A 27,392-nucleotide genomic window follows, 5' to 3' on the forward strand; every position below is an offset into this window, starting at 1 on the left:
TGCTCTCCTCAGGTGACGTGTCTCAGGACAGACCAGCTCCTGTCTTCTCCTTTCCCTTCTAAACCAGCCACGGCTGAACTAAGCCTGCACCATTAGGGATGGGCCCAGGGGATGCTGGGTGGATGTCTTCTCTGAAAGCTTGCTTTGCAGATTCCTGGTGTGAGTATCCACTAACACGTAGCAAGACCAGTCACGGGAGAGAGAGACCTGTCACACAGTCCCAGGAGACAGTGCTTCTTCAGGCCATTGACAAGAAAAACCCCAGGGGATCCAGCATGGTCCAAGAAGGAGTTACTTTGTTTAGCTCTTTCAAGGAACATTCATCAGATATGTGCTAGGCAAGGTAATATCCTCAGGATATATAAAGGAATAAGCCATTGTCCTGCCCTGGAAGCCCCCATAGTCTAATGGGGGCCTGGGCATACAAATTAGCCCCACACTCCAACGGGGGAAGTGCAATCCTAGGCTCACTGGACCATGTGATGGGGAGGAAAGGAAGCAGCCCTGCCCGTGAGAAGGTCAGGGAGGGCTTCCAGGGAAGAAGTCCCTTGAATAGCTTCCCCCACCAGGCACACAGGGAGGCGTGTCTCACCCGAAGAACCGCTCAACAATGGTTGGCTCACCTGAGCATCCCTAGACTTCTAAACACATCTGTCTAGTTTTCAAAGAACTGTAAGGCCCTCAAATGCCTTGAGCTGAAACACATCTTAGGATCTCATGGGGCTCCAGGCTCACTGCCACAAACATTGGTTATTACTGCACTGCACGTGGGTCAACAATAATTAAACCAAGAACTGGTTACTTACCCTCTTCCAAAACACCAGATCAGGGGTGGTACGGTGAAGAGATATCTGGAGAGCTTTCTGATGGACTGATGTTAGACGAAGCCATTTTTCCATTGCTCATATGAAGATGGAACCAATAAAATGGAACTAAACACCTATACAAGGCCAGGCTACCATGCCTGAATAAGCAGGCAAGCCCCTGTTCTCTGTACGATTTGGCTTCAAGTGGAGCAAACTGGGTGTCTGTCGAAGGTATGCTGGCTTCTCCAATGCAGTTTTCTTGTTTCTGCGTGTGATACTGCCTATGGCTTCAGAGCATGATGCTAAAGCTGTAGAATTCAGCATCAGGCATTGCCCTCACCTCTTGTTCTCTCAAGACTTGCTAATCATGGTAGGAAGTGGGGAATACAATCCAGGAGCTGACACAGGAATATAATGATTAAGTAATAGTCCATTTTTCATTCCTATATTGACATAGCGAAGACTGTATACTTTATAAGGAAAACAGTTCCATTTAGTTCACAGTTCTGGAGGTATCATCTTGGTTCTGGTGAGGACCTCATGGTAGATGGCACTGTAATAGCTGGAGTACGTGCAAGAGGAAGAAATCACATCCTGAGACTCAAGATAGAGAACAATTTAGGCTCCTCTTTATAATAATTCATTGTAACTCAGGGTCTCATGAGAACTACTTTAATCTGTTTTTAGGGCCCCACCCTCAATGACTTAAAGCCCTCCCATTGGACACCACCATTTAAAGGTCCTCTCACTTCTACATCACCACACCAAGGACCAACACACGAACTTCCGGGGGACAAATCACATTCCAAGCTACAGCCAGTATATGATAGCATTCTTTGCTTGCCTCCTCTGTGCCAGGCACTAGAGAGGGGTTTACAGATATCACCCCAGTTAGACCTTACAAGCGAAGACTCCTACTCACTCTTTTTTTTTTTTTATTCGCTCTTTTAAACAAGGACGAATCTGAGGCAGAGAAATATTAAGTGCCTTGAGTCACACAGTTGTACAGAGGAAGAAAGGGATGGAGCGGGGAAGAGAAGACGCGTCTGATTCCAGACCACACTCCTTGTTAAGCAGTGCTGCTTCTTACAGGTAAAATAAAACAGACTTGCTTATATTTATTTGCTCTTTGCCACCAAGTGAAAATGAAATATAAACGTAATCCTTGCTTTTCACTTGAAAAAAAAATATAAAACAAGCAGATCTTAATTAAATTAGTAACAGGCTGCTTACTCACCTCCTTCCAAAATACCAGATTGGAGGGTGGGAGGAGGCACTGCAAAGACAGCCATAGGCTGCAAGACACAGGCTCTCGGCCCCAGTCCCACCCTTCCATGCTCTGTTTTGACTCTAGGGCATACAAACTCCTTTGCGCAGGCTTCTGATTTGGTTCTAGCCTTGGGAGGCATTAGGGGAAGTTCTGAAGGCAGGAGCAGGGAAAGAAAGAACCCTTTCTCTTCCAGTTCTGGCACCACTCAGCTTTGGCTCCCATTATTTCTGCATCCAGCCCCAGCACTGAGCATCAACCGGTCATTCCCAGCACTGTCTTGACACAGTCTGCCTCCAGGGTTCCAGCACCCAGCCAGGCCCCCATTCTCTGCGGTCCTGGGCTCTGGAACCCTTACTTCCTCTGTAATTTCCCAGCCTTAAATATAAGAACATTTGCTGAAGTACTAACCTTTGCATGAAATTATTGTCCCCTTTTGGCTCTGTGAGTTCTTTCAACCTCTGCAGCACCAAAGCCCTGTGTTAAATTCTCTCTGTTTGAAAGACCTGAAGTGGTTTCCATCTTCCTGACTGGACCCCAGTTGACACCCCCACATGTCTACATCCATAATGGTCAGAAGAGATACTCCCAGGACTTTCACGGATTCCTCCTCAGCATCCTGGTTGTGCTCTCTTGGGCACACTTCCCCGGCTTCAATCCTACCTGATAATAACTTCTGTGGTTTACTGATCATTTTATGTGCTTTGCAAACATTACCCATAATTATTATGCCTAACCTAGGGGGCTATACAATATTTTAAAATATTAATTGTCAATACTAAGGCCGAGGTCACACAGTGATTCAAAGGAGGAAAGTCTGGATTGGAACCAAGGCCTCTCTGGCCCTCACCAACCTCTTCCCTCTACTCTCCTGCATTATCTTTCCTCTTATCTCTGTGCAAAGGCCTTTGGGGCTCCTTGAGCTGTGCTTTCAGGCCTCCTTTCTTGTCTCCTTGCTTCCTATTCCTTTCTTTCTTTCTATTACCTGAGATAAGATGTCTACCTTTAAAAAGAGTCTCTTACTTCCTGCCCTCAAAGGGACTGAGTTCTGACCACTTGGTTCCTAAAGAAGTTCTTTTCTACTGTCTCAGATCTTGCTAGGACTACCCTTACAAGCCCAGTCACTTAACCCTCTCCTACATGTCTGACTTTCACCTTGGCTTGGTCCTCTCCCCTCAGCTGGGCCTTCTCCCACTTGGAGAATCTTTCACTATTTGCATAACAAAGAGAGCTGACCAACTCCCCTCTGATGGGGGTGCAGGTCTTGAGAGGTAAAATGAGAGAGGATATTAGCTTAATAAACATCCTGAGGAAATCTGCTTTAAAGATTATTTAGGAATGAACTAGTTACCATATCAATGGCTGAAGTGCTAATACAGACATTAGATATTCCAAGACAGAGCTGCTTCTCCTCTGCACCCTCAAGGTTTGCCTGACAGTACTCATTTATACTCTATTTTATAAAGTTTGGGGAACCTTTTTTGTTGTTGTTGTTCTGCGCTTGGAACCCAAAGCCTCATACATGCTAGGCAAGAGCTCTACCACTGAGCTATGCCCCGAGTCCTGATGAACTGTTTTGAACAATCTGTGCAAAGATAAATTTCAGTCCTAAAAGGTCAGCACTTAAACATAATTTGAAAAACAAACTGATAATGTCAAATTGTTGGCATCCAGATACCCATTTTCTTTCTTTTAGATTTGGCTATCAAGGCAAAGGTAGAAACGGAGAAAACCAACACTGAGATTTTTTTTTTTAAAGGAAGAACAGGTACATTTACTAAGTATGTGCAATTTGTCAAGCCCTGTGCTCAAGGCCCCAAATGCCTTATCTCATTTAATCCTCATAACAATCCCCAGTGGTGGTTTCCAGTACAGTTACAGCCTCCATGTTACAGACAGGCAACTGAGTCTCAAACAGATTAAGAACCCTGTCCCCAGGCTTTGCTGGAGGAGGCAGGTGTCACCTGCCAGCTTATCTACGGGGCCGCACCCTTAACCAGCTTGCCACCTGTCTCCCCTTACTGGCCAGTCCCCAGTTCCCGCCTGGCACGTCTCTCCTCAGCAGTTTGGCCCTGAATACACTTCAGGATAACTTCCTTCATTGTGATAAGCAGGGCCCACGATCTCTGACAGCTGTTCCCCGCTCTTCATCATCATCTGAAACAATCAGTAAGCATTAGAGAGTACTTTTCCCTTTACAAAGGTGATAATTAGATAACAAGCTGAGATTAAAGTAATTACAGTTAGACAGCTGGCGAGGCAGCACAGTCATGTTGAAATATTGTTGGTACTTCAGCATCTGGTTCTAATAACAGCATAGGCTAAAGGATTTTACATTAATTACAGAACATAATTTAATATAAACATATTTAATTACAATTGATGAGCGATAAACTATTCAAGAATGACTTAACCCCTTCCGTGTGTCAAAGTGATGGGAACTCTGGGCAGCCTGTGGCCTGTTCCGCTGTCTTGCTCCCCCTCCCCAGCCGGCCCTCCACCACTCCCTGGCCCACTCTCCTGGAGAAAACCCCTCAAGGAAGGAAGGTTCTAGGCAAGGAGGTTTCTGGGGAGCCCATGGGTGTTTGGCTCAGGCACAGCCCCGACCACCCTGGAAAACCAGGAGAAAAGGAGAGCGACGTGCAGCTCAGGCTGGGATGCAGCACTGCGGCCTCAGCAGCTGCTGTCCTCCTGGACCAAGAAGGCAAGTTCAGCCTCCTGGCCTGATCGTCCCGGCACTCTCTCTCCTCCATGGCTTTGCTTCTGACAGTCCATGAGTGGCCTACTCAACAATTCTCAGATCTCTCAGAAAACATTTAAAGGTAATCCATCTTCTTTACAAAATCATGAACAATGAGTCCCTGGGCACAATATTCAGGGTATTTTCACCATTTGAGGGTCAGTATGTCCTAACATCTAGACTTCTACCTGAGAAAAGACAGTATTCAGGCAGGAATTCTCCCTTACAAGCTGCCAAAACCTCCATCTCTACCTCCAAAACTGGCAGAAGTAGACCTTGGTAAAAAGCAGTTTATAGCAAATTGGGATCCCACAGAAATCATCTCCACTGGATAAAGGACTCAACCATTCTCAACATGGTCTTTGCAGACATCCCTTCTTAAATGAGAGACGTTCCAAAGCCACAAAAAAACAAACACCAGTTGTATTGAGGTGACTTCAAGAGTTCACTCAAAGAAGGTCCAAGGCTGACTGTTCCTAAGAAAGATGGCATAGCCCTGGACGCATTGGAAAATTCACCATCAAATTTCCTCACTTGACAAATGATGGGTAATTAAACTTCAAATACTGTTTTTACCTTTTGCTGTGGATTTTAAAGTACAAAGCACACATTCTCCTCAAAGCCAAAATGAGTGCTGCAAATGACAGTTTATGATTCACAGGTAAGCAAGTGTAATCTGCTTTCTAGAGGAATTACTGACAGATGCACAGAAAGGGAAATAAGTGTGCAGACTCAGGACCAAGCCGCTCGCAAGAAACAGGCACTCTCCAAGTGGAAGTTGTACCACACATGCCCTTTTGAAAAAAAGAAGCAGTGTTGGCTGAGGATGTAGCTCAGGGACAGAGAGCTTGCCTAGCAAGTGTGAGGCCCTGGGTTCTATCCCCAGCACTGGAAAATAAGAAGAAGAAATTTAAGCAAATCTGCAATCTGAGTGAGAACTCTAAGGCATTTTTGATAGATTAAGCCTCCTTTGGAAGTGAGGGAGGGACCAAAACGAAAAGACTCCAAAAGATGTCCACCACAAAACTTGCATACAAAATATTCACAGTGGTATTATTTATAACAGCCAAAAGTGCTAACAATTCAACTGTCTTATCAACTGATTAATAAACAAATGGTGGCATATCCACACAATGGAATAGCATTTAGCCATATAAAGGCACAGAGTACTAGTAGATGCCCTAACATAGATGAACCTTGAAAACATCATGCCAAGTAAAATAAATCAGGCACCAAAGACTACAGACTGTGTGATTTCACTTATAGGGAATGTCTGTACTAGGTGAATCCATAGAGATAGAAAGTAGATTAGTGGTTGTCCATGGGTGGGAAGAGAGGGGAATTGAGAGTGAGGGCTAACAGATATGGGACTATCTGTTGGGGGTGATGAAAATATTCTGGAACTTGATGGTGGTGGTGATTGCATAACATTGAGAATTTACTAAAAACCATTGAATTGCATACTTTAAAATGATTAAAATATCAAATTAAATTTTATCTCAAAAAATGTCTTTTTAAAAGCTACCAATCTAGGTAATAAGTTTAATCCCACCAGGGAATCCCAGAAACCTGTGTAAAGTACACACCACAGGGTGATCTCACTCAGAGGGGAGGAAGCTGGGAATTTACACACTGACTCTCACCAGCCAGTAGTTGAAGGCTGATTCTGGAAAGGCACCCCCATTCCTCGGCATTTCTGGTCTGGCTGCAAAAGGGACTCGGGTGGCCAGAGAAAGTCCTTAGGCAAGAAAATGTCGATACTGGCGATTGCCAGCCAGACCAAGAGCACTGACAGTCTCTGTTACCCTCTCACAGACTTGCTTTGAGATTAGTATAAAACGCTTCACAGAGCTGGACTTAATTCTTGATAAATGTGAGTTATTTTTATGGAAGACTCAACACGGGCTCAACAACTTGATCAAAACCACACAGCTAATGCAAGGTTGGTTATTTACACAAGTCTTTCTACAGGACACAATCTTCCATATAGAGAATTAAATTAACTCAATACATACTCACCAATCTTGCAAACACACCAATCAGAAGGCAATTGTTATCAGCATTCAGAAGATACAATATGCATCTTCACATCTTCCCTCCCTCTCCCTGTTATGTGACCTCAGTGGAGGAAGCAGCTGTTTTTCTCACAAAAAGGCCTTGAGGGTTGATGTTAATATCTGCTCAAGTTGCCCAGCATGTGAACATGATGTGGTTTATTGTGTCAGTTATTTGAGACTCAAAGCCTGTGCATTTGCTGACAATTTAGTGCAAAGAACCAAGACACACGAACACCTGAGACTTCACTCCTGAAGTCTGGCAACACAGTCCTCACTCACATGTAGCTCCTTCTGTTCTCCCCTGGAATAACCTGAGCTACAGGCCTCTCTACAAAAAAAGTTGGGCATGCAGAGAAAAAATGGAGGGATATCGTCCCAGGATGCTCTACTTGAACTCCCAGCCAAGGATGCATAAAAGGGTCAAAGTGAGGCTCTGGAGCTGCCAAACCCATGCTTACCTGATCAGGTAATGGTTGATAATGGTGTCGAAGTAGCTGTAGTACACGACATTGTTCACGTGCCCATACTGGTCATTGTCCTGCCATCTTGTCTGGATGGGCAAGAAGTACCCGTAGGCCTTGTGCTGCCGATGACAATCCTCATGTCTCTGGATCTTGGATGAAGTAGTCAAGGAACAGGCATTCCTAGGAAGCATCCTGGAAACCCAAGAAGCCATAGTGCCCGCTGCCTCGGAGAGGACCTTCAGTGAGAAAGCAACAGTGGATAAGAAGGTTTTTCAGAGAACTGGATTTTAGTTTTGCAAAAGCAACTACATTGAATGTTGGCCACTGGTTTCAAAAGAACATTAGGAAATAAATCTGCCTTATAATCCAGGTCCTTGTCACAAACTCTATGAACCTTTTTAAAGAACTCCTTACTAAAAAGATTTCTGGCACACACTGCCAGAAGCAGGCGAAGCCTCTGTCTGAATTTTACCAGGAGGAATTTATAGTATGTTTATATGGAGGTGTTTTATTCCATGAAGTATTTTCAGTGAGCTGAAATCTACAAGTCCCTAAGAGTAGAAAAACATAGCTCAGAGCATCAGTGTAAGATAAGATGTTTACCAGAAGACATTATCAATAGGGCCTGCCAACAGTTAAGTTTTTTCCAAAAGTATATTAATTTTTTAACAAATCATGCTCCATAGAAAAACATTTAAATATGCATCTACAAAGGGAAGAAAATCCAACAACCCCAAAATACTCGGTATTAACAATTCCATGTATATTATTTTAGTTTTATATACGTAAGTGTACATTTTTAATAGGATCCTAATGGGATCAGACTGTATGTGTTGTTTTATAATCTCCTGCTCTAAATAGTAAATCACCAGTGTACTTAGATATTCTCCATCTTCTGTAGCATTAAATTCCATTATTTTCATTGCATTGATGCACTAGAATTTCTCAAATCCCCTATTGTTTCATATTTAGGATTTTTATTCCCATTTTGGTCATGGGAAAGATCTTTACCAATAAATCTTCACGTGTATTCATGATTATTTTCTTAGGATAAATTCCGAGATGCAAAATTGCTGGGTCAAAGGGCAAATGAAGTGTTAAGGCTTTTGGTATAAATTAATGCCTTCCAGAGAGGTGGTACCAATTTATCCCCTCCCTAGCAGCGAATGAGGAAGCCAATTTCCTTGTCAATTGTAAAATGCTTTGTCAATTTGACTGTGTTCTCTCATTTCCATACAAATTTAATGAAATGTGCTAAGTGGAAAGATGACTGCTGCTACTAGCAATGATGGAATAACTAGTATCAGAATAACCCCTCTGTTTGAGAACAACTATGAAAGCCAGATTAAACGTAAAAGAAGAGCTGTCGGAAGGTTACTGAGAAATAATGAAGGCAGCAGGACTTTAGAGGCTGCATTCCTGGGGGCAGGGTGACACACGTGGCATTTGCCACGGCTGTTTCTCATTGGGGTATTTGCCAGTTGCCACACGGGGAATAAAGGCTGAAGAGAGAGCAGCAATCCAGATTTTGTGTGGTCTTGCTGCACTGGAAGAGGAAACAATTTTGAAAGGCCAATACCATCCTAGAGAAAAGCGAGTTAGAGAAGCGAGCCTGATACTGCATGCAGCTCCCTCTCAGCACTGGAAGCTCCTCAGCAGCTCTGAACAAGACAGAGAAAGCAGCAAGCAACTGTCACGAAACTGAAAGTCTATGGAGAAAATAGGAGTCTCATAGTGCTGAGGATACAGAAATCAGCTTGCAGAGCTTCTGAGAAGGACAAAATCCTCAGCAAAACTAGCAATAAAGTGAAAAGACATCCCTCCGAATAGGAAAAATATTTACAAATCACATACATGATAGAAACCTAGTATTCAGAATATATAAAGAACTTTTACAACTCAACAATAAAAGGACACATAATCCCATTAAAAATTGGGTAAATGAAACAGACACTATTATTACTGTGTGTATATATGTGAATGCATGACCAATGTGATTCTGCAACCTGTATACACAGAAAAATGAGATATTATATCCCATCTGATTCAAATGTATGATATGTCAAGGTCATTGTACTGTCATGTGTAATTAATTAAAACAAATTAAAAAAATAAAACTATTTAACTTAAAAAATAAAAATAAAAAAAATATTTGGGTAAAGAACTATTGTGTTCCTTTTCCCCTGCTACCCGAAAAGGGCTACTTCTTCAGAGTAAGTACAAATCTCAAATTGACCTACGTTAGCTCTTTTTTTTTAGGGGGAGGTTTGAACTCAGGGGCACTTGACCAGTGAGCCACATGCCCAACCTTATTTTGTATTTTATTTAGAAACAGGGTCTCACTGAATTGTTTAGTACCTTGCTTTTGCTGAGGCTGGCTTTAAACTCACGAACCTCCTGCCTCAGCCTCCTGAGCTGCTGGGATTACAGGAGTGCACCACTGTGCCTGGCTCTTATATCAGCTTTGATCAAGGTTAAAGCTATCTGAACCATGTCACCTGTCATTCAGCAGAAAACCAAATTCTCTCTAGCAGAACATGATAGATAGCTCCAGAATCTCTGCAACTTTTTATATACAGGATCTGGCATTCAACAAGAACCTACAAGGCCTACCAGGAAAGAAGTATATAGGACAAAAAAATCCAAAGGAATTTTTAAAAATCCAATGAAAACAGCCCCACAGACTCAGATTTTAAGATAACTATGATTAAAATGCATCAGAGATTAAGAGTAATATCCTTCCTACCACATGAAGAGTTCTAAAATTGGGTGTCGGGGGGGTGGATGTCAAAACCCTCACAGAAAAGTAAGCAAAAGCCACAAGTAGACAATGTACAGAGAAAGATATTTAACGTGCTCTTTGAACATGAAAAACTGAACAACATCTTTCATAATAAGAGAAATATAAATTCTAAGTACATGGAGATACCATTTCTCAAAATTATCAGATTTGGTACACATCACACAGCTTGATAGCATCTTCTATTGATAGGGCCTTTGAAAGGGCCTTGAGGAAGGCCCTATCAATACATTGTAGGTAGGAAGGTCCCGATCTTTAAGGAGGGTAATGTGACAATGTCTACTAAAGCCATTGTGAGTTTTAGCCCTCAACTCACAATAAGAATACACCTTGAAGATGAACCACACAAAAATACCTATGACAAGATGCACCACTGTTAGTAATGGGAAAATATTGGGGGAAAACATCTATAAGAGATTTGGTTGAATAAGCTATAGAACACTCACACAATGAATATCACACCGCAGGAAAGAGACTAAAGAAGATGTGAAAAGGAAAAACCAAAGTGCAAAAAATTATATAGTATGCTACTTTGTGTAAAAAAAGAAGGGGAATTAAGATAACATAAATATATTTTCTGTACTTCTATTTACAAAATAATAACTCAGGAAGGTTGAAGCAGAAACCAATGAACAGGTATTAACAAGGAGGATAGAGGAGGAGAGGAGAGAAACACTGTTCTGAACACACCTTTTTATGTCATTTTGAGTTTTGGAACCATGTTAATGTTTTGGAAGAAGATGATGATGATGTCAAATTTATGATGAAGGATGGAGAAAACCTAAAATGGAATATAAACAGAAACAAATGAACTTTACTGGATTTCAAACGAATCACATTGACGGGGAAAAAATAACTATTTTTGACTATACACCTTCAGTCTAAAGACACAAAGATCTGTTAACAAATTGAACAATAGTTAGAAGCTTTTTGTGTTTTTTTTTTTTTATGTTCTGTTCTGTTTTGTTTTCAATAGTAATAGGGTTAGCAATTCTTAGTCTGCTTCTTGTGACTCGAAGCCCAGACAAATGAGTAAATACAATGAGGTTTGTGTGAACTAGGCTTCTCACCTGCAGAAAGAACTTGCAAATACTGTACAGAAAGAAGCAAGACTAAAATGAATCCTCTGGTGTTAGACAGAATTTGGGAGTATTGATATGAACTCACAGATTCAAGACAGAGATTTTGGAGATGAGATCCCCTAGTTCTATTGAGCCTAGACCCAAAAAAGCACTCCAGTAGCCCTTAATGTCCAGATTTTAATTTCTAAATACCATTCTCCACAAAAGGGAACCACAGCTCTTTGAAGAAATGACTGTTTCAGATATTGAGGCAGAGAAAGTAAAAGACGATCCTGCAGCATCCTGTCAGAAATGCTCAAAGATCGTGAGGTACGCCAAAAGTTCAAGGAGCCCATGTCATGGCTCCCATTGGCTCCATCTGGAACAGCTGAACATCAAATGCAAAGAAAAAGACTTTCAAAGCAACAAGAGCTAGTGGAATTATCCAATTGAAACAACAGAGGACAACATAAAAAAATGACATTTTTCAAGTACTCAAATCAATGCAAAGCTAGAATTTTATACCCAACGAAACTATTCCTCAAAAATGAAAGGAAAGCCGTAATTTTGAGATAAGCAAAACAGAAAATTCATCCTGAGTCGACCTATAATAAGAGAAATGTTAAAAGGAGCTCCTTAGGCAGGAGAAAAAACATCCTCAATGAAAAAAATAATAATGCAGAAAATAAAAGCAATGGAAAGGGTAGAGAAGTGAATAAATTTGAATTAATATTGACTATTTAAAATGGTAACAAAAATTTCTTCTGTGCTTTAGAGATATAGAATTAAAACTTCCCACATCAGTAGCAGAAAAGATAGGAGAGTACACTTGTTCCAGCACTATAAGGTACGTGCATTTTGGGGCAAGTGATAACAATCCTAATTCAACAATGACTGCAATAAATTAATTAAGAATGCATGGCATAACTTCCAGGATAGTCCCCAAAATAGAAAAAAGTGTTTAACAATCTCAACCCCCAAAAAGCAATACATGAGGTAAAAGAAAAAAATAATGAGTCCAACAAAAAACAACAATAAGACAAAGGAATTGAGTGAAAATGGTAATAATTACATTAGTAATGATTAAATTCTCCAGATAAAGGGCAAAGACTGTCAAGATGAATTTTTTAAAAAATCCAAGTACATGTTACTTATAAGAGATACATCTTAAATGGAAAGATGCAGAAAAGTTGGGAGTAAGAGGGTGGAAGGCATATGTTAATAAGAAAAGAAGGCTGGTATAGATATGCTAGTGGCAGAAAAAAATAGATCTTAAGAAATATTGTTACATTTAAAAGAAGGGCTTTTGATAAAGATAAAAGGTCATTTCAAAATGAAGCTCTCATAACATAGCCTCAAATACAAGAAACAAAAATTAAGAAAGCCAAAAGCACATTAGACAAACTCCCAACCACACTGTGTAGCATTAATACTCCTCTCTTTGATAAAAGAACAAGCAGAAAATAAATTAGTTAAAATAAAGGAAATTAGAACAACATGATTAACTTAACATAATACACAACAATTTTATTTTTATATGGATCAGTTACCAAAATAAAACATGTTCTGTACCATAAAGCAAGTCTCAACCAAATTCCAAAGAATAAAACCAAACAAGCATGTTCCCTGACCACACTGGAATTCATTTTAAAGTCAATAAAAATAACAACAAAGAACTTTTTAAAAATCCCCAAATGCCTGAAAGTCAATCAAGTTGTAAATAGCTTATGCATCAAATAAGAACTCATATTGGAAATAAGAATATTCTCAACAGAATGATAAAGAAAATATTAATATGAACTTGTGAGACACCGCCATTCTGTGTGTAAATAAAAATATAAATTAATTAAAATCCCAAGGATGGAAATCAGTAATCTCAAGAAGCTTTGAAGAAAACAGCAAATTAAAATCAAAGAAAAGCATAAGAGAACAATAGTAAAGATAAGGGAAAAAGTCAATGAAATGAAAAAATCATAATAGAGCAGAGGTAGTCAATCTTTCTGTGAAGGGATAGATGGTGAACATATTAGACATAGTGGGTTATAATATCTATATGGAGTTCTCTGCCATTATAACACAAAAGCAGAGATAGACAGTATATAAGCAAATTGATAATGGCTAAGTTCCAATAAAACTGTATTCATAAACACAGGTGATGGTTTACATCTGACCCATTAGTCATATTTTGCCAATATCTGTAAAAGAGGAACACATAAAGTATTTTTTTAAGTGGGTTGTTGGGGTGGGGAAGGTTAAAATGATTAAAATCCTGGTAAGATTGTAAAGAAAAAACAGAAGGCAAAAACTGTCAACATACAGAAAAAAAAAGGGGGGGGGGATACCACTATAGATCTTCAAAGCATTAAAAAGAGATAGTATAAATAACTTGAGAACAATAAATGTAATAATTCAGATGAGATGGACAAATTCATTCTTAGAAATACTAACTTATCAAGGCTGACACAAGAAGAAATAGAAAATCCAAACCTTTATTTGTCCTTTAAATATATGTGTCAGTAATTAAAATCCTACCCACAAAGAAAACTTCCAGCTCTAATGGAACTCATCAGTAAATTCTTAAAACATTTCAGGAATTAAAATCAATGTTGTATAAATTATTCAAAAGCAGATAAAATAAAATCACTTCTGAACTCATATTTTGAGGCCTTGATACACAATTTAACAATAATGGAAAAGTGTTACAAGAAAGAAGTACAGGTCAATCTCTCTCTCATAAAAATAAATGAAAAAATTTGGGAAAGCCAAATACAGATATTATGAGATCAAATCTTGTGATACGTAAAAAGAATAAATCCTAAGCTAATATATCACAATAATATAAAACTGGTTTAATATTTGAAAATCAATAAAATTCACCCCCATTGACTAAGTAAATGAGAAAAGCTATGTAGTAGTAACTAAATAGATGTAAGCGGGGCAGCGGGGGTGGGGGGAGTGATGAAATTCAGTGCTCACTCATGATTTTTAAATATCTCAACTGCAGCAGTCTGGCTGGGCACAAATCACGAGCCACTCAAGCAGGAACAAACTTTATTTCCGAACTCACGCCAACGCCACCCACTCGGCCCTTCCAGGAACTCTACACACCAACCGGAACTCCCTTCACCAGAACTCCACCAACCAACTCGAACTCTCCAGGAGTCCCCGTGAGAGCTCAACTGGAACTCATCAGGAACGGGAACTCCGTGAGAACTCAAAAGTAGCGGGCACCCAAGATAGCTGGAGCCGCCCCTCAAACACTCCCTCTGGCAAAATGCTAGGCACCATCCTGACTCGGCTGCGGCTCTCAGCACTCAACAAACTAGGAATAGAAGGGAATATCTTTAAACTAATGAAACAACGGCCTTTTTTTCAGATCAACAGAAAATATAATAATGGTAAAATATTGAAATGTTTCTCCCTGAGATTGGAAGACAAGGATGTCTGCAAACACTACTTCTAGTGGACATTATACTGGCAGTGCAAAGAAAATTAAAGTCTTTTGAAAGAAAAAACTATCATGGTTCACAAGGGATATGATTTTAACATATAATATTCAAAATAAATTAATGAACAAGAATTAAAAAGTCAAACAAGAATTATCAAAGTCATTGGATATATAGTTAAAAATCAACTGTACTTCCCAATACTACACTAAATAATTAGAAAGTGAAATTTTTAAAACAATGCCATTTTAATTAATATGATGTAAACTACCTAATAGCTAGCATCAAAAGCATCCCATAAGAAAATGCCTAATAACAAATGTGTAAGAGCTGTACATTTAAAACTGCAAAACACTACTGAGAGAAATTTAGGAAAATCTACATAAATGGAGGGATATACCATGTCCATGGATTAGAAGACCAAGTATTGTCAAAGAGTCAATTCTCCCAATTGCTCTACATGTTCAAAGTAATCCCAATTAAAATCCCAGCTAATCTGCCTATGAAAATTAATAAACTGATCCTAAAATTTTACACGGAAAGACAAAAGACTTAGAACAGCCAAAACAGATATGAAAAAAGAAGTTGAAGAACTTTATACTAAATCAAGATTTATTATAAAGTATAGTTAAAATAGTGGTATCACTGTATACCACAGTGGTATAAAATAGTGGCACATAATAGATAAATATATTAATGGAACAGAACAGAGAGTCTAAAATACAGATGCACTCACTCATAAGACCACATAATTTATAAAACAAGTACCAATGAAGGAAAAGATATTTTTAATATAGTTGATATTTTGAATTAAATCTCATCCTATCTCAAAGTATGCCAAGAAATTCCACATGAATAACAGGACTAAATATAAAAGAAAAAACAATTAAGCTTCTAGAAAGTAATACAGGATATATTTGTAACATTTGGGTGAACAAAATAATGTCTTAATGCAGGAGAGTAAGTGGGGGGGGATTCATCAAAAAATACAAAGTCTCAGTTAGAAGGAATAAATTCAACAGCTCTATCTTACAACATGGAGATTATAATTAACAAAAATGTACTGTGTTCTTGAAAATAGCTAAGTGTAGATTTTAAGCGTTCTCATCCCACACAAAAAAATAATAAGTATGTGAACAGATGCATATGTTAATTAGCCATCCCACAATGCACCTAAATTCCAAAACCTCATGTCCTACGATGATAAATATAAACAATGTTTGTCAATTTAAAAAATTACTCAAATATTCTTTACCATAAAAGATGAATAAATCTAATTTCTTTAAATTTAAGCACTTATGTTTACCAAAAGACATAAGCATATAATACATATGTAAAATATGTTGAGATTTTCTACAAATCAATGAGAAAAAAAAGACAGCCCACCTTAAAAATAAATAAACAAAAGACTTGATGGACTTAATAAAAGGGGATACCCATGGCCAATAAACACAGTAAGAGTAACTAAACATCATTAATCACCAAGGAAATTAAAATTAAAAACACAAGGGTTTTCCTTTTAAACTCTTCAGAATGCCTACAATTTTCTTGCGTATGTGAGGATGTGGAATAACTAGAACTTTATTATTTTGGTGGTGGCTATATAAATTGCTGTCGGGGGCTGCCCTGAACAGGAGCTGAGCACTGGCCCCTTAGCCTTGAGTAATGGGGGTGTGGAACTAGCATGGCACAAAGGGCAAGGCAGGTGGGCCTCACCTTTGCTCCCCAAGGGAGCGGCTCTGGGAGTGGGCGTCACCCATTGAGACTAGTCTCCCCCCACCCATGTATTTGCTGTAACACAACCCCCTTGCCTTATTTGGGTAGAACTTTTTAGTGAATATCTGCCCCCTAAATAAAAACAGGGGTTCAGGATGTGCTCTCTCTCCGGCCTCTTACCTCTGGCCTCCCTTGTTCCCCTTGCCCTCCCCTTTTAGTGTCTACTAAAATTACAAATGCATATATCCTATGATCCAGCAATTCTACTCCTGGGTATAAAACCAATAGAAATGCACATATATGTATACCAAAACACACACACAAGACACATAGTAGCATTATTACTATTTGCATCAAACAAGAAACGACACTTTCATCAATACTCAAACCAATAAACAAATGATAGCAGAGTCATACAACAGAATACAATACAGCAATGAAAAATAATGACTTTCTGCTACACAGAATCACACTAATAGATCTCACAGATGTAATTTTGAGGGAAAGAAGACAAACACTGCAAAATTTCATTTATATAAAGACATAAACCTCAGAAGTAATTTACAGTGATGGAAATCAGAATGGTATTTACTTTTGAGTGGTGGATAATGACTAAGGACATAAAGAAGACTTCTATAGTGTTATTAATGTTCTAAGCCTTTGGCCAGGGGTGATGACTTCATCAAGCTTCTTACATTTATGAATGTGTTATACTTCAATAAATTTCCTCCCATAAAATGTGCTATGTGGACAGAAGTTATACAACTACACTAAGTTAGTGTTTAGAGCAGGTTTTCATTTTTTTTGAATAGACAAAGAATATATCTCTTGTCCATTCATCCTGATGTAAACTCAGAAGACTAGAGGAAAGCAAGATTCTTCTGTGTGGGTCAGCTTTCTGTTACTGTAACAAATACCTAAGACAGTCAACTTAAAAAAAAGGTTTATTTGGCTCAGTTGTAGAAGTTTCAGACCATGATCCATTGATCCAGAAAAATATCCAACTATCCTCTTTTCAAGGGGATAACCCCATGATTGGAGACCACTCACTAGACCCTACCTCTGAAAGGGTCTACACCCTCCCACTAGCACCACACTGAGGACCAAACCACACTGAGGATGCAGGAGGGCCCTCCAAATCCAAATCAGGGCATCCTTTGTATTCACATAATGGCTTATTAGGTTAGCTGCCTTGTGGACATGCATACATGTGGACAGGTCCAAGAAGGCACTGGCATGCACGTGGACTTTAACTCTCACCTAACAGAAGAAAAAGCGATGACTTAAGAGTCCTTGGTGACCTTCCAATAACCAGCCATCCAAGTGACATTTATCATGAGAAGGGTCTTACACTTTTACATTTTTACCATAAACCTTCCTATTGGCCTTTACCATCTGTGACTTTTGAAAACACACAAGCTGACCCTGGTCCACAAGAGCACTACAAAAATCTCAGAACAAAAAATAGCTCTGCAGGATACTGAGTTCCCCGTGGCATCTTGACTGCAGTGAGACAGTGGAGAAGAGTCATTCTTAAGAACAATTTTAAAGAACGTGACATGATGCAAAGACAACCAGCGGTGACATAGGCTTCATTGCCGTTCAGATTTTACAAATAATATTAAGACCATTCCGAACCCTTTGGGGAATGTGCCTGAATGTCCCAAAGAGAGTTGCTGTAAATGGGCCCTTTCCTGAAGTCTAGGTGTGTGGGGGAGGGGCAGGGAGGTGGATCCTGCCATGCATAGACATTCTCAGGGAACTGTGAAGATATTAGCTCTTTTACTCAATTTATTCCACGCTGAAACATAATAGTACATTATAAAATCTGTTTTGATTTTACTTAATCTAATGAAAAAATGTTCATCTTTTTGATAAGTGCTCATTAGCCATTTTTTTCTGACATAAACAGACAAGAAGATGTTCTTGTGCTGCATTTAAAACCCAACTCAGCTAATTACAGTGCAATGACTCAAAGAACAAAATCAGCGTACTGAAGTTTCTCACTTGAATTGCCTTTATAGTTGAATTAAAAATCTTAAAAAAAAAAAATTAAAAGGGCCCTAGCAGTGTGTTTTATACTTAGGTGAAATAATGTTTAAGTAAACAAAGGCCGAAGTCTAACACATGATAGAAGTTTTCGAATTTTCTGGTCAATTGCTCCCTAAGAGCAGTTGCTGAATTTGCCAACAGAGGTAACTGCTTACTTCTTGGCAGGGAGGGGTGCTCTATTTTTTGGCAGCAGTGATGAATTTGTATAAAAAATTCATCGTATTTCATCCAGTCCCTTGTGAGGGCAAACATACATGTAGATAATATCTGGTCAGGGTTGGAGCCAGTTGGATGGGTGAAGCTAACTGGTCCACACAAGACTCGATCTCACATATAACCCAGGTTCCTGCTCATGATTTTTAGGAATATAGATGATTTGGGGTTTCGGCTATAACACTATCCTCAATGAGTCTGAAAGAATTAATGCCATTTCCCAAAACTATTTGATTTCAACTCCAAGAAAAATCTTAATTCACATAATCAGACTTTGGGGGTATCTTAAATGTGGTTATGACTCAAAGGATCATTTTGTGAATTTTTTTTTAAAATTCATTTTTATTATAAAATACATTCACTTGAAACTAGAAATTCTGAAAATTATCTTAGATCTATGACTCATAAATTATGCTTATTCTACCCAACAGAAAGAGGAATAAGCAAAATGAATTAAATGTATCACTTTTTCCTACTCTAAGAAGTCAGTATTTAAATGAGCACCTGTAGGATTTTTTTTAAGGTTCTGTTGAATGAAGAACGAAATAACAAGAGAATAGTCTACTCCTGGGTCGATGCAGCCTGGATTGACTGAGTCTCCTTCATAAATGACTTTGCTAGCATTTAACAGTCGATAGACATCAGATACTAAGAAAAAATTATGCATCTCAAGTCTTGCAGGGATTCAGGTTACACTAGGGTGTGCTGTTTAAGAAATGTTTCTTCTTTATTAACAGAGCTGTAAGCACAGGACAGCTGAACCCTGAAGCAACCATGCAAGGCTTACTGGTTAAGAACTTGAGTGGAGGAGTCAGAGGTTCACGTCCCCACCCTGCCACCTCCCCTTCAAAGGAACGAGGACAAGATTCCGCACTTCTCCAGTAAGTCATGGGGTGAAATAACACCGGCTTTGTCTCCGTGAACATTCTACAAGGTGAGACATGAAAAGCACTTAGTCCAAGGCCATCACATTATCGGGATTCAAAAACGTGGCTTGCGAGAAAGAACCACCCACAGGACATGAGCCTCGAAGACCTTTCTGTTCGTCTTCCGTGTCATGCTGTGTGTCATTGTCAACATTCCAGGGATCTCCTGGAGTTAAAAGGCGAACTTTTCTCTGTACCATATTAATTGATCAGTTTCAGGCATCAGATCCTCAATGTTGACGTTTTTTATCATTTTGATCTAATCAGTGCTCTTTATTAAATATCACCTCAAAGTATCCATATGTACAAGGAATCGGGGCATGATGGTACACTCAGTAGGCATCACAGGTCACTAGAAAACTGCATCTTTTCTGAAATTCTACTGCTGGGCTCATGATGCCCTTAATCCACTTTGTCCCAGCATCCAAGATAACATAGTTGCCCAATGTCCTACTTACAGGACAGCATATATATATCCCAGTGTTCTATTTATAGAACAATTCATTTTCATTCTTAATGAGAATAAAGGACATGTAAGCTCTAGATTGTGACGTCTAACCCACTTTAACACACATGTCATTTTCCTTGAAATACGCTTGGAACTGATGCGGTTTGTTGTTGTTGATGCCATATATATACATATGAAACACATTAGGATATACTTTGATGTAATCACAAAAGCATGGAAATATAATTTGCTCTAATTCAGTCCCTAGCACTTCCTGCCCTTTCCCTCGCTCTATTCCCCTCCTTCTACTCTACTAATATTTCTGTAATTCATTTACAGTTTTTTTTTTTAATTAGTGTCTTGTGGATATACTTGATGTTGGGATTCACTGTGCTGGGGTTCTAATACTGCTTGGAACAAAGGAAACACCTGCTGACATATTAGTTGATGGGAAGGGGCCATGTTTGTTTTACTCTGGTTTTGACCATCACAGTGGAAACCATCAGTGTTCCCCAATCTTAGGCATGCTCACTGAAGCTAACCCAAACACCTTATTCCTGCCCATTAATATAAAAAAAAAAAACCTAATTGTCACTCATTATTGAATGCTCACTAAGTTCCAAGAACTGCATGACACTCTTTCATAGACTATTTCATTTAATCCTCAAACAACCCTCGACAATGAGCACGGACATCCTTACATTACAAAGTGAGAACCAGAGAGGTTAAGCAGTGGGTAGGGTGCTATGGTTTGAATGATAGTGTCCCATCCAAAATCCACGTGGAGACTTAATCCCATTGTTGTGTTATTAAGAGTTAGGACCTTTTGGGAATGATTAAGTCATTGGTGCCTTTTAAAAGGGCTAGAAGAAACTAGCTCAGATCCTTTTTACCTTTCTCTCTCTTCCACCATGTGAGGAAAAGGGAGTTCAAGGTGCCATCTTGAAAGGAGAGACTGGGGTCCTCATCAGCCCTTAATAGTTGATCCCCTCTTCCATGTGCAAATAATCTTCCTGCCCTCTAAACCAGTGATCTCCAAAGGGTGGGATGTGTATCAAAGGGCGATCCAGAATGATTCAATCCATGAGAAGCATGGAAGGAAGGAAGGAAATCCTAGAACTTCTATTCAAGTTTATTTTATTGGCATTAAGAAAAAGAGCGAAGTTAAGTATTAATAGAATAGAATATACAGCCTGATGCGACACACGTATAGAGAAAACCGGAATGTCCTAAGGGAAGGGGATTGCATGCCAGGAAGTGGCATCCCCCTTGGGCAGGCCCTGGATAAGTAGCTTTATACATTGTATATTAAGTACAAATGGCTTTAAAATGATGCCTTCCAAAAGGTAAGGACTGAAGATCATTCAAAAACACAAGTAGAGGCATAAATAGCCACATGCAGGAGAATGGCAGAGCTTATTTTTCTGTACTTCCTATTACACTTTCTTTGCCACCGTACTGTGTAAAAAGGAGGAAGTGATCAGGTTGGTCAAAAAATTGGACAAAAGAAGCCACACCAGGAATGATGAGCATTTCCTAACACCTTTGCTGTGTCTTATTCAATCACAGAATTTTGGTGAACTTGATAAGAAGCACTTAGAAGTCTCTCATGACACATGTTGCCTACTCAACATCCATTCTCACAGTCTTCCTTGCTGAAAGAATCCTGATTTTCGGAAGGCATGACTTGATTCTCCAGATTCCCTTTCGGGCACAGGCAGCCATGTCACCCCACATTTGGCAATGAGAAGCAGGGAGAAGTTTCTGATTCATGAACTCACGCCTCCCTCTTCCTCCCTCCTTTGCAGTTCTGACGTAGGAGACATGACTCCTCCCTCTTCCCTTCTGTCTGGAATTCTGATGTGAGACCAAGAGCAGCCACATTGTGGCCATGAGGCAACAAGCACAAAGACAAAGACAGCAGAGAGGAAAGATAAGGGGTCTGGAATCATCCCTGGGCTGTGAGTAAAAATAGACTCGGATGCAGGCAAACCACTGAAGCCCACTGTCTGTTACATGCAGCCAAACACAATCCTCTTTTGAGATTTAGAACTTAACATCAAAAGACAAAAGGCCACACATCAGTGGGAACACAAGTTCTTCCTGCTGTTTTCCAAGTGGCTGAGATTACACACAGAAACAAGATGGCAATAATTAATGTGTTACCTAGTCTATAAATACTGCTAGAAAACAGGCTGGCTGTTCATGCAGCATTCCATAAACATTAGTATGTTTTTTTTTCACATTTACATCTATATTTTTAATGGTAAGACTACACGAACTAGCTTGTCCCTTAAACTTTATAATGAGCTAAAGACAAAAATAGACATCTCAAAAGAGTCAACAAATTAATGAACTCTCTGACAGGAGTATAATAGTGCAACCCATTATCTTCTTTTATTTTTATTTAAAAATCCCTTTATGATAAATATGCCACATGCACTTGATAAAATATTGGAGCACCACAGATGAGCATTCAATGAAAATTGCATCTCCTCTAAAGCTATTTATACAAATAGTTACCAAATGCAGGGATGGGCTACTTGAATGGTCAAGAAACCATTAGACTTGTTGAGGTCTCTCTATCCATCCTCTCTCAAATCACTCACCACTTTTTTGCAATTATATATTTGTCAGTGTGACTGTTTGATTCACATTCATCTCCTTCTCCAGACAGGGGCTCTTTGAGGGCAGAAATCCATTGTTAGGTTTTTATTACAGGCCCTGATCCTATCAAGCACTCACCAAATAAACATCTGCTGAGTGGATGAATGAGTGAATAGTGATGAGGATGAGAAATAATGAAGTTCTGATTTCAAGACAACAGCGTGCACACAATAAATATAGACAATTTTTCTTTGTCAAATAAAATAAAATAAATTGGAGTCATGAAGTTCTGGAGAACTGAACCCAAACTGCTCTTTGCCACTCAGTGACCTCTGTCAAGAACTGGGAGGGATGTAGATGTCAGAGACAAAAAGGGTCACACCCATTATTCAAGTCAAGACTTTCTTGTTCCCTGAATCACCAGCCCTGATTGACAGGGACTTATTGACTACAAAAAAAAAAAAAAAAAAAAGAAAGAAAGAAAGAAAGAAAGAAAGAAAGAAAAGATTTCTACCTTGTGTTACAAGCTATCCACAGGAAGAAGTTTTTCATCAGGCTCCTCCTTATCTCTCAAAGTTTCCTTATTTATAAACAGAAGGTTCTGATACTTGAGAGATTTCTGGAGTTAAGAAGCCTGGCTCAGGGGGGAAAGGGCCATCCATATGCCAACCCCCGTCTCCTGATGCAAAAATAAGTAATTTGCCTCCAGCAAAGGAAACTTTTATCTGTAAAACTACAGACCCACCACTTGACTGACACCCTGAACATGGTCAAGGAGTGTTAGTGATAAGAGGTGGGCAGCCAGTGCTACCCCTAAGCCAACCCTCACATGTTCCCTGGAAGAACAAAACAAGGGTTTCCCAGGTCACAGTGATAGCTGGGCTGCTGGATTCTGATCCAGCCTTGTAGGGATCTTCCTCTTCTCCTCCTGAGGTTGACGACAGAATACATGAAGATGCAGGAAAAGGCAGCCATTCAGTGTAGAGATTGAATAAGAGTCACCCACAAAATTGTTTATTGTATTTTTGCAGACACTTTCACACTGAGACCACTGTGAAAAATCTCCTCTGCTGCAGTTTGAATGTTTGTCTACTCCACAACTCATTGAAATTTAATTTCCCATGAAATAGTAATAAGAACTGGGGAATGCAGTGGTTCTTAAAATATATTTTAATTTTTAATTGGCACACAGTATTTGTATGTATTTATGGGGTACCGTGTGGCATTTTGACACACATATACAATTTGTAAGGATCAGATCAGGGTAACTGGCGCAGGTATCACTTCAGGACTTTATCACCTCTTTCTATTGGGAATAATCTATTCATTCGCTGATGGATACTTAAGTTTATTCCATATCTTTGCTATTGTGAATAGTGCTACAATAAACATGCGATGGAGATGTCTCTTCAGGATACTGATGCAAATTCCTTTGGCTCTATACCCAGTGTAGGACTGCTGCATCTTGGGATCGTTCTACTTCTGGTTTTTTGTTTCCAATGATGCCTGCACAATTTACATTCAAGAAGTAGGACCCTGAAGAGGTGATTAGGTCATGAGGCTTTGCCCTGACAAGTGGTTTAGTGCCTTTTAAAAATGGATTTTTAGGAGCAAAGGCTCATGGCTCAGCGGTAGAGCACTCACCTAGCACATGTGAGGTCCTGGGTTTGATCCTCAGCACCATGTTCTCTCTCTGTGCTCTTCTGTTCTCATATCATGTGAAGAAAGGTGTGCCTCCCTTCTAGTGGATACAGTGTTTAAGGCACCATCTTGGAAGCAGAGACTGCACCCTTAATAGACATGAAACCTGACAGGGTCCTCTTCTTGAACTTCCAGCCTCCAGAACTGTGAGAAATAAATTTCTTGGTTTTTTGGTTTGGATTTTTTTTGCGGGGGGGGGCAGGTGGATAGCGGGATTGAACTCAGGGACACTCAACCACTGAGCCACATCCCAGCCCTATTTTGTATTTTATTTAGAAACAGGGTCTCACTGAGTTGCTTAGTGCCTCGCCATTGCTGAGGCTGGCTCTGAACTCACGATCCTCCTGCCTCAGCCTCCTGAGCCTCCGGGATTACAGGCATGTACCACCGTGCCTGGTTGAGAAATAAATTCTGTACTTTATAAATCACCCAGTACTATTTGGTCAAGGATACAATGGAGTCAACCTTCAGAGAAAAAACTCTGAAGATTGGTGTAAACAACAAAAAATGAAGAGGCCATGGTAAAGATAGAGAAAAGGTAGGGAGGGGACAAGAGGAGCACAGCTTCCCTGTGTCTGATTCTCCTCTATGAAAATGGGAGTGAGTCACATTAAGTCTTGGATTCAGGTACAAAATGCCAGCTGCACAAATGGAGGCTGGGAAGTTTCCTATGAGAATCAGGAGTGTGAGCTGATGACCAGGTCAATATAACACACAGTGTGATAGGTGTGACTTTTTTTTTTTTTATTAGTCTTCAGATGCATGAACAGAAGTAAAACTATTCTCAACAAATGAGGCAACAACACTTCTGTTCTTTCAGCGTGTCTGTAGCAACAGCACTACCTTCTTAAGGGGGACTGTCTTACATTCCAGAGGAAAACTACCAGCATGGCAAAGGCTCATGGCTCAGCGGTAGAGCGCTCACCTAGCATATGTGAGGTCCTGGGTTCGATCCTCAGCACCATGTAAAAACCAATAAATAAAATAGAGGTATTGTGTCCAATTATAACTAAAAAATAAACATTAAAAAAAGAAAAGAAAAGAAACCAGAGTCTCTGGAACAATCGAGGCTCATCCCAAGACCAGCAGGGTCAACTCTGGCATGAAGAAGAGTCCAACCCTTCTGACCATCTCAACTCAGTGCCTCACCACCTTGGCTGTGAATCTGATAATCAGCAGCCTCTCTAATGATGAAAACACCCTTTCTTAATGCATCTCACTCCCAGGGCAATTCAATCTGATATTGTGTGCGTGTGTGTGCGTGCGTGTGTGTGTGTGTGTGTGTGTGTGTGTAATTATATAAGCAATCATTTCTTTTTATTCGGCCTTATTCTAAAAGGAATTCAAATGTCTACCGACAATGCAAAATAGCACCCAGTGAAGAACAGATAAGAAAGATAAATATCCTCTTATCCTACTGCTTCTCTTCTCCCACACTCTGTTTTTGCCTTGGGGTCCCAAGTCACAGTTGCCATCTGGGTGACCCAACACCTGCTCCGAATGAGCCTGCTTCAGCACGGGCAGCCTGAACGAAACCGGTGCATTCTGCTGCATCTGCTCTGATCCACTCCTTTAGCATGGACTCAACATCAACTCTTAGGAATAAGAAACCTGGCAGACACAAGACAGGGCCACTTCCCACAAAGAGTTGACCAACTATGGCCCTGCGTTCTTCCAAAAGTGAACGAAAAGTTAAAGAAACTGGCAACGTTGACTTGGTATAAATGTAGACAAGAGGGAATTACTGTCTCTAAAAACTTGAAGGCCTCCACATGATTCATCTTCTTATTTTGGTTTTTAATGATACTATTTTAGGTGCACTTTTATTTAAAGAGGCCACAGCTCCTTTCAGATCTAAGTAAATTTAGATCACAAGTGAGTATATATAATCGAGCAGAGTGGCTTGATGAAAGGGTTTTAGAACCATCCTGTCTGGTTTCAAATTCACATCTGGCTGTTAGATATGACTTTAGGTTTGATTTGTTTGGATTGATTTGATTAGACTTTGGGCAAGCTACTTGACATCTCTTAAAATCAATTTCTTCATCTTTAAAATGAGAATATTAATATATTGTGAAGATTGAATGACATGACACAGGCAATCCTCAGCCTGGGAGCCAGCACATAGTATGTGCTTGAGCAATGGTTACCCCTAAATATATGCATCTTTGAAGAGATACTGTGTAGAAAAGGGAATAAAGGCAGTAGTGAGCTAATGTGTAATTCCATTATCATCACTTCTAGATATGAACTCTTTTGATGGAAAATTTTACTCATTAACAAAAGGTTTGCATTTCTGATATCTAAAACATTTAAAAACTCACAAGATCAAAAATTGCAAAAAAATTATTATAGGTGGACAAGCAGCATGACCCTCCCATCATGCTTCGGCTAACTGGCTTACAAATTCCTTCCCAACTATTAGATTTGAATTTGCACTAAAATCTAATAGAGTAGGAACAGAAGAACCAAGCCAGCCCCTGGGAGGCCTCAGTCACTGGACCCCAGAAGACTAGATGAGAAAAATTGAAGGCCACCTTCTGAAATGATGCAAAGACAAGGGAAAACTCAAATGGCCATTGGCCAAACCCAGAGGGCTGGATTATTTTGCTTGGCTCCAGGAAAACAAATGCAAGTCTAATCAACCATCAGTCAATGTTTATTGTATCCAGGACTGTGAAAAGTTCTAAGGCATATCCAAAAACAGGTACCAGACTTGGTCCCAGAAATAAGAATGAAACATCTGAAACACACTGTCAGATCATTTAGGTGGGCAACAGTTAACAAACCTTCCTTTTCATCTCAGGAGCTGAGCTATGAAATGGCAGTATTTTCTGTCACAAGATGATCGGCCTGGGTCTTGTTCAGTACTCCTTCTAGACAATAAGGTGCCTGCCTCGAGGAGCTATGGTGTTTAATTCTGGAGACAATTGCTGCATCAGGCTGGTGATGGTATTCCCAAATGTGGTTCCTTTGCAAAACGCTCATCAGAAGTAACGGAGGAGCTTTGCACTGAATAGTTTAAAAATGTGCACTTGAGCTCTTGAAAGAGAAGTGTATCAAAGCCAATGAGTAAAAACAACATCTA

The 27,392-nt window shown here is 39.7% G+C and overlaps 1 protein-coding gene across 3 annotated transcripts in view; it reads right to left on the reverse strand.

Moving 5' to 3' along the window:
* The window catches only part of LOC143391573 (uncharacterized), a 171,561-nt gene that overhangs the window by 82,067 nt on the left and 62,102 nt on the right, over positions 1 to 27,392 (reverse strand). For 2 of the 3 annotated variants that reach the window (XM_076844309.2, XM_076844308.2), the window contains one exon: positions 7,329 to 7,570. In XM_076844309.2, the coding sequence (XP_076700424.1) occupies positions 7,329 to 7,546 (218 nt within the window). In that variant the 5' untranslated portion in view covers positions 7,547 to 7,570. Of the gene's footprint in view, positions 1 to 7,328; positions 7,571 to 10,824; positions 10,899 to 27,392 lie in introns of those variants that run through there. The other variant, XM_076844310.2, reaches the window with a different exon arrangement.

The sequence above is a fragment of the Callospermophilus lateralis genome, chromosome 2 (genome assembly GCF_048772815.1).
Source record: "Callospermophilus lateralis isolate mCalLat2 chromosome 2, mCalLat2.hap1, whole genome shotgun sequence".
NCBI lineage: Eukaryota > Metazoa > Chordata > Mammalia > Rodentia > Sciuridae > Callospermophilus > Callospermophilus lateralis.